Source organism: Myotis lucifugus, unplaced genomic scaffold (assembly GCF_000147115.1).
Source record: "Myotis lucifugus unplaced genomic scaffold, Myoluc2.0 scaffold_415, whole genome shotgun sequence".
Classification (NCBI taxonomy): domain Eukaryota; kingdom Metazoa; phylum Chordata; class Mammalia; order Chiroptera; family Vespertilionidae; genus Myotis; species Myotis lucifugus.
In genome coordinates, this window is record NW_005871463.1 from 486,818 (window position 1) to 494,057 (window position 7,240).

General features: G+C 55.2%; 1 protein-coding gene across 3 annotated transcripts in view; it reads right to left on the bottom strand.

Annotated features, from left to right (window-relative positions):
- Positions 1-4,632: 4,632 nt before the first annotated feature.
- The window catches only part of GSTP1 (glutathione S-transferase pi 1), a 2,868-nt gene continuing 260 nt past the window's right edge, over positions 4,633-7,240 (bottom strand). Inside the window, exons 1-7 of one of the 3 annotated variants that reach the window (XM_023743832.1) lie at positions 7,231-7,234; positions 6,904-6,939; positions 6,530-6,636; positions 6,342-6,429; positions 5,892-5,995; positions 5,098-5,205; positions 4,633-4,915 (exon numbers count right to left, since the gene is read on the bottom strand). In XM_023743832.1, the coding sequence (XP_023599600.1) occupies positions 4,727-4,915; positions 5,098-5,205; positions 5,892-5,995; positions 6,342-6,429; positions 6,530-6,636; positions 6,904-6,939; position 7,231 (633 nt within the window). In that variant the 5' untranslated portion in view covers positions 7,232-7,234 and the 3' untranslated portion in view covers positions 4,633-4,726. Of the gene's footprint in view, positions 4,916-5,097; positions 5,206-5,891; positions 5,996-6,341; positions 6,430-6,529; positions 6,637-6,903; positions 6,940-7,085; positions 7,126-7,230; positions 7,235-7,240 lie in introns of those variants that run through there. The other 2 variants (XM_014467805.2, XM_014467804.2) reach the window with 2 other exon arrangements.

The following is a 7,240-nucleotide window of genomic DNA, read 5'->3' on the forward strand; positions in this document are numbered from 1 at the left end:
CTGCTGTTTCCTGGTTTTATGTTTGTTGTTTTACGGTCTTATAATGAGAGACTGTTGTCTGGATGATTTCTCTCTCCCTCTGGGAAGTTCTGAAACTTTCTGAGGCATAATGGATGGTTATGACAGAAAATGTCCCAAGAGCAATCGAAAGGAAGGCGCCTTCTCTCGTTTCCTATTGTAGAGTTTAAAATCTGTTGTTTCCAGTTCCCAAAATCTTTGACCTCCCACTAGCTTTCGCTTTATAAATGTGTAGGGGGAGGGGGCGTGCATAGAAGCCCATGTCTCCCACCTTCATGAGAGACGGAGTGTGTGTGTGTGTGTTTTGGGGGGTTTTGTGTGTTTTTTTTGTGTGTGTGTGTGTGTGTGTGTGTGTGTGTGGTATTCGTGACTTTGAGAGGATTCTGAAAGATTAGTGGGAATGCCAACTCCAATATTAAAAACGACAGGTGGTTGCAAATATTTCTTTTGTGTTTACCATCTATCTGATCACCTAATAAGCAATAACCATCACTGTACAAGAGAAATCCTTAGTTTGGGTAAGTAGTAAAATGTATTCACTTGGGGACCTTGTTTAAGAACTTCATCCCCAGCCCAAGATCATACAGAAATCTCTTACATTTCTTTCTGGTAGTATTTTATTTCTCTCTTTCACGTGTCCGTGCAACCTGTTGCAGGGTTTCTCGGTCTTGCACTGTGGACATTTGGGGCTGTGTCATTCCTTGTTGGACAGCTGTCCTGTGCACTGTAGGATGTCCGGCAGGATGCCTAAGTGCCAGTAGCACCCCACAAGTTGTGATAACAAAAATATCTTAGACATTGCCAAATGTCATCTGGGATTACACCCCCAGTTGAGAACTACTCGTCTACCTGGAGTGTGTTGTATATGGCGTGAGGTAAGGATCCAGTAATTTTTCTCAATATGATAAATCAGTTTTACTTAAAGAACTAGTTCATAATGCCATGGCTGTCACATACCAAGTTCTGGTATATGCATGACTCTGCCACTGCGTGTGGTAGACATGGGCACAGAGCCCCCTGCATGTGGGTAGAAGGGGGCAGAAGAGGAGACTGTCTCTCCCAGGTCCCGCCCAGCTTCCGGGGGAGGCCGTAGAGTATTGGTGGGCATGTTTCAGAATCCCCACGAGAACTCCGATGCGATTCCAAATTCCTTACCCCTCGTGTGTGAGGCCTGTTTTCCTCTCTCTGGAAGGTTGCAGGGTCTTCACTTTCTTTCTGGGGCTCTGCAGTTTCACCATCTGCTTTTGTGTCCGTCTTTGGTCTTTTTTTTTTTTCTTTCAATATGCTTGGCTCTCATTGTGCCTTTCAGCGGGAAGCTCATCTTCTCCAGTCGGGAGGTTTCATTGTATTGCTCATTTGATCACCTGCTCCCTATTTCTCCCCCTCCCTTCCCCTCTCTCTCTCCCTCTCTGGACCTCCTGGAATAATCTCTGTTTTTCTTATCTTTCCATGCTTTTATCTTTTTGTTCTGTTTTTTCATGTGGATTTTTCAACTTTATCTTCAAGATTGCTCGTTTCCACTGTTATACTGTGAAGTTCCAAGCTCCTGTTTCCCCGAGCGCTTTTCACGACACTGCCCTTTTCCTGTCTTCCAGATGAGGTGTCTTTTGTTATCGCCCTGAAGGTAAAAGTTTATTTGAAGTTTCTCATGCAGCCTGCACGGTCTCTATCTCCCCTGCGTTCCTTTTATTTTCCTGTTTATAATCTCTCTCTTTTATGTGAGAGATTTCTCTCAAATATCAGAGTTATTTGTTGTCCATTGATATTTGTCGTGTTAGGAGTGAGGGAAGCGGGTGGAAGTTCTGGGTGAATTTGAAGTTGTAAACTTCAGGGCAGCTCTGGTGGACGCAGTGTCCCTGGGGTCCCCGGCTGCCAGTTTCTGCCCCTCCCACCTGGGGTCTGGGCCTCTCCGCTTGTTCGGGAGGCCAGGCTGGTGGAGCATGGGGCCCTCCCCCTGGCATGCAGGCAGCCCCACTCTGCCCACTGCTCCCTAAGAGCCTGTCCCAGGCTCATGCTCTTCACAGCGGCAAGACCATCGTGTGAGCACTTAACACACTTAGCCGGTCTCCTGCTGGACATCGATGCTGTTTCAATACGTGCGACCACAATGATACGACGAACAACCTTTTTTGTGCCTCAATTTACACCATCAGCAAGTTAAACTTTCTATGACTCCGTTTCCTCATCCACAAACAGGGAAAAGAGTGGTGAGGGTGGTGAGGATTAAGGAAAGTATCATACTACAGCAAGTGTGTCAAACTCAGCCCGAGAACCCAAGAGGCCCACAACAAATATTTTTGCGGCCCAGCCAATATAACAGTGCATAAGAAATGTTTTAATAAAAAATTTTGTAACTTTTTACAATACATAATTATTTTATAACATATGTACTTTTATTGATTTCAGAGAGGAAGGGGAGAGAGAGAGAGAGAGAGAGAGAGAGAGAGAGAAACATCAACGATGAGAGAGAATCATTGACCAGCTGCTTCCTGCATGCTCCCCACTGGGGATTGAGCCCACAACCCGGGCATGTGCCCTTGACCAGAATCGAACCTGGGACCCTTAAGTCTGCAGGCTGACGCTCTAGCCACTGAGCCAAACCGACTAGGGTTATACATAATTATTAATAACAAACTACAACTTTCGCTAATGACTGATTACTATAATCGTGTTGCATTCATTTCCCTTTTCTCTCCACTAATACTAGCAGTGAATATTTTAGCAGCCAATTGCCACGTCATTAGTCTTGTACTGACTTGTTTGGTGTGCGCAATAGGAAATATTTTGTTTTCGGAGAACAAGAAAAATCAGTTTATTTGCGTTACGCTTATTAGTTTGCGCAGTTATTCAGTGTCTGGTAAGTTAATGTTCAAGAAAAATATATTCTTTTAAAAAATGTATTTTATTGGTTTTTTACAGAGAGCAAGGGAGAGAGATAGTTAGAAACATCGCCGAAACCGGTTTGGCTCAGTGATTCCAGTCAAGGGCATGTACCTGGGTTGTGGGCACATTCCCAGTGGGAGATGTGCAGGAGGCAGCTGATCGATGTTTCTCTCTCATCGATGTTTCTAACTCTCTATCTCTCTCCCTTCCTCTCTGTAAAAAATCAATAAAATATATTTTTTTTAAAAAAAAAAGAAACATCGATGAGAGAGAAACATCGATCAGTTGCCTCCTGCACACCCCCTACTGGGGATGTGTCCGCAACCAAGGTACATGCCCTTGACTGGAATCGAACCTGGGACCCTTCAGTCCGCAGGCTGATGCTCTATCCACTGAGCCAAACCAGTTAGGGTGAGAAATATTAATTTTTATTAAAATAGTCTATTATTTTATGTTAACGATGACTCATTTCAGCCCTTTGTATTCAGCATGTCTCTATCGAAATAAACCTACGTTTCTATGGAAATTGAAGCTTTTCTCTGCGGCCCACATACACTAAACCTTGTTTATTTGGCCCATGTAAGCCTTTGAGTTTGACATGCCTGTACTGCAGCCTGTCCCATCATGCCTGCGGGGAACCAGCTCGCAGGAAGTATTAGCAGCTACTGCTGTTAATTGCAGGTGTGGCTGCAGGCGGTTCAAGGATACCTGTCTTTTCAGTTTGGAGCCACACATCTTAAAGCCAAAGTCCTCCCCCAGGCCATGTCTGTTCCAGCTTCTAACCTATGTCCTCAGCCTCCTGGGCAACGCCCAGGGAGTGCCTGGCACTGCTCTCCGCTCCCAGGGCTCCCCAACGGTGGCCGAGCATCCCCAGTGCCCCCGCCACGGCCCCAAAGGGGGGCCCCTGAGATGTGGGTGGTGCAGGCCTCCCTTTGCTGACCCCACTCTGCGGCCTGAGGCCTCTCAAGTGAGAGGTTGACTTCCTGAGGGGCTCCCCTATGTGAGTCCCCTTTTTGGGCCGGTGACTCTAAGGTTGGGCAAGGCTCCTCCAGGCTGCACGACAGGAGGCACCCCCGTGGTGGCTCCTCCTCCAGCCATCCCTGGAAGCCCTGACCTGCTCACACCCCAGTGCCTCCACTTGGCCTGGACTCTCTCCACTGTGGACACCACCCCCCCACCCCCACCCCCACCCCACGCACCCCTCTCCCCCAGCTCCCCCAGGCTGGTTGATCTCTCTCAGGCTCCGTCCTTTGGCAACCTGGGTGGTGAGAGGCGGCGGCGGGAGGCACCTGATCTCCGTGTTGCTCCTCTGCCCGCAGTGTCCGAGGAAGCCAGGAGAGCCCCACCTGCAGAAGAGTGACTAACCCTCCCACCAACCAGCCTGGGCTGCTCTGAGCTGCCCACACGTGTCCCCTGGAGGGACCCCTCAGCTCCCACTGTCCAGGACTAAAGTCCCCCCGCAAGCTGCCTGCTGGGGCTAGAAAGCCTGCTGACATAAGTGAGCCTTTTCTCTCGGGACCGGGACCTCCAGGGTAAGGATCTGTTATTTCTCTTCCTGTTTTTTTTTTCTTTTCGTTTTTTTTTCTCTCTCTTCCTGGAGTTCAGCAAACAGACTGTGTTGCAAGCTCCCAGTAGACACTGATGGTGTTTTAGGATTTCAAGTGTCCTAGCCAGGCCACCTCCAGTGTCCCACAGCCCTTTCCCCCAGGAAACTCAATGCCCACGGCACCACTTTTCTCTTGGCCATTTTATTGGTCCAGGGAAGGGGAAGGGAAGGGGAGGCAGGCAGGCAGCCCCTGCCTCCTGCTGAGGGCGCCACAGGCCCTCACTGTTTCCCATTGCCATTGATGGGGCGGTTCACGTGCTCCGGGGAGGCCAGGAAGGCCTTGAGCTTGGGCCGGGCGCTGAGGCGAGACACATAGGCCGAGAGCAGGGGGAGGGAGTCCAGGCAGCCGGGGGCCAGGACCTGGTGAATCAGCAGCAAGTCCAGCAGGTTGTAGTCGGCGAAGGAGATCTGCAGGGTAGGTGGGGGGGATCAGCAGGTGGGAGCAGACCAGAGGGTGAGGGGAGGCGGGGGCCCAGGGCCTGAGCCGGTCCCTAGGTCTGTCCAGCAACGAACGGCTCACATACTCCCTGCACCTTTTCCCATCGGTAGTGAGGGTGGCATGGGAGGGGCAGGACAGGGCAGTCGCTCACCTGGTTGCCCACGATGAAGGCCTGGCCGCCCTGGTTCTGGGAGAGCAGGGTCTCAAAGGGCTTCAGGCGCCCGGGCAGCTCCTTCACGTAGTCCTCCTTGCCCGCCTCCTGCCAGAGACACGGCACTGGTCACCCTCCTGACCCCCACACTGCAGCTCGCCCCTCCTGTTGGCCCCATCTGTGACTCACCGCCCTCAGAGCCCCATGCTCCGCGCTGACTCCCACCCCAGGCTATGCCGCGTGCTGTCCACTGCAGCAGCCGGCTCCTTCCTTCTCTCCCTGTGACCGCTCAGCAAATTCCTACGGAAGCCCTGGAGGATCCTCCTAGACCTCATGTTTGGACACCACCCTGCTTAGACTCCTCCATGGCTCCCTCCTGCCAGCAGGAGCGGGTGTAAGCCCGGGGGTTCAGACCTTCCGGCCCTGGGCCTACTGCCCCTCCAGCTCCACCTCCTCCCACCCTCTCTCACGCACAGCCACGCGCGCCCTGCCTCTGTTAAACTAGTCTTGGGTCCCTGAATGTGCTCTGTGTCTGCATACTCCCTTCCAGGAGCTGGCTGTAGCCGCCCCCCCCCCCCCCCTCCAGGAAGCCCTCCGGACCACCCCTGGCTCAATGTCTCCTGTCCCTGCAGTGTTCCGCTATTGCTGGTTACTGGCCCCCAGCACAGAGCCACACCCCGCCCAGGCCCCCCGGCCTAGGGAGGTCTCAGCCAGCGCCACATGAGGGGTGTGGGTGGGATGAGAGTTCAGGAAGGCCCCCCGTCTTTGCCGGCCCGTGTCCACCCCGTGCTCACGTAGTTGGTGTAGATGAGGGTGGCGTATTTGCAGCGGAGGTCCTCCACGCCGTCGTTCACCACGTCCACCAGGGCCGCCTCGCGCTGGTCCTTCCCGTACAGCCCTGGGGCAGGGAGAGCAGGGAAGGGGTGCAGGAGAGCCCACAGCATGACTGGTCAGCTGACACACATGAGAGCCGATCTACAGACAGGCCATGTGGCTGCCTGGGGGCCCCGGCTAGGCAGGAGGGAGGAGGATGTGGACGGAGGGAAGGAGCAGTCCTGACCCGGTAGGTGCTCAGAACTCGGTGGGAGGCAGCCTGGCATGGGGCAAGGGCTGCAGGCGACCTGGGCTTGACCTCGGGCAGGCCATCTGACCTCCCTGCCTGCCTCTCCTCCACTCCACAGGGGCGCAGAGCAGGGGTATCCCCCGCCGGGCCGGGACTGGGCCCCCTGCCCCTCAGGACTCACCGAGGGAGCGGCCCAGGTGGCGCAGGATGGCATTGGACTGGTACAGGGTCAGATCTCCGTCCTGGAACTTGGGGAGCTGCCCGTACAGCTGGGGGTGGCACAGCTCTGTCAGAGGGGCTCCGCTGGCCTGCCGCCCCCCACTTTCACCCCCAAGCCCCAGCCCCTGATCCCGCAGGCACAGCACTCACACAGGAGGCCTTGAGGGTGCCCTGCATCCAGGTATCCTTGGTCACCACCTCCTCCTTCCAGCTCTGGCCCTGGTCAGCCAGCAGCATGCGCGTGGCCTCGCAGCGCCCTGGGGAGGGGAGACGGGTCGTGGGCTGCAGAGATGCAGAGACCCCAACCTCGGTGCCGCGGGGAGGGGCCTGCTCCCTGGGGAGGGGACAGCCCACAGGCGGTCGGATACTCCAACGAGAGAGCTCAGGGACACGGACAAGGAGGCCCGGGCTAGCAGCCCCTGAAGAAGGACAAGCGGGGTTTGGGGGGGGCGGGGAAGGTGGGTGAGAGGCCACAGGCTGTCGCCCCAACCTCCCCCTCCCTCCCCCCAGTCACAGGCCCCTACCTCGAACAGGGAAGTAGACGATGGTGTAGGGCGCCACTGGAGGGGACAGAGAAGTTTGTTAGCGTCCTCGAGGGGGTCCTGTGCGGGCCAGTGCACCCACCCGTCCTCCCCGGGGTCCCACCCCTGGCTCTGGGCGCTCCGGGCCCCCTGCGCCGGGGACGCCGGGCCCCTGAGAACCCAACCCCGCGCTGGTGCCCTGGATCCCATCGCGGCGGGGGACGGGGGACGGGGCAGGGCTTTGCAGGGGGGTCCCGGCCGCGAGCGGGGCGGGCTGCAAGCCTTGGGAGCCCCCCGCCCCGAGCCCCGCGGAGCCAGGCGGGTACTCACTGGCGACTGT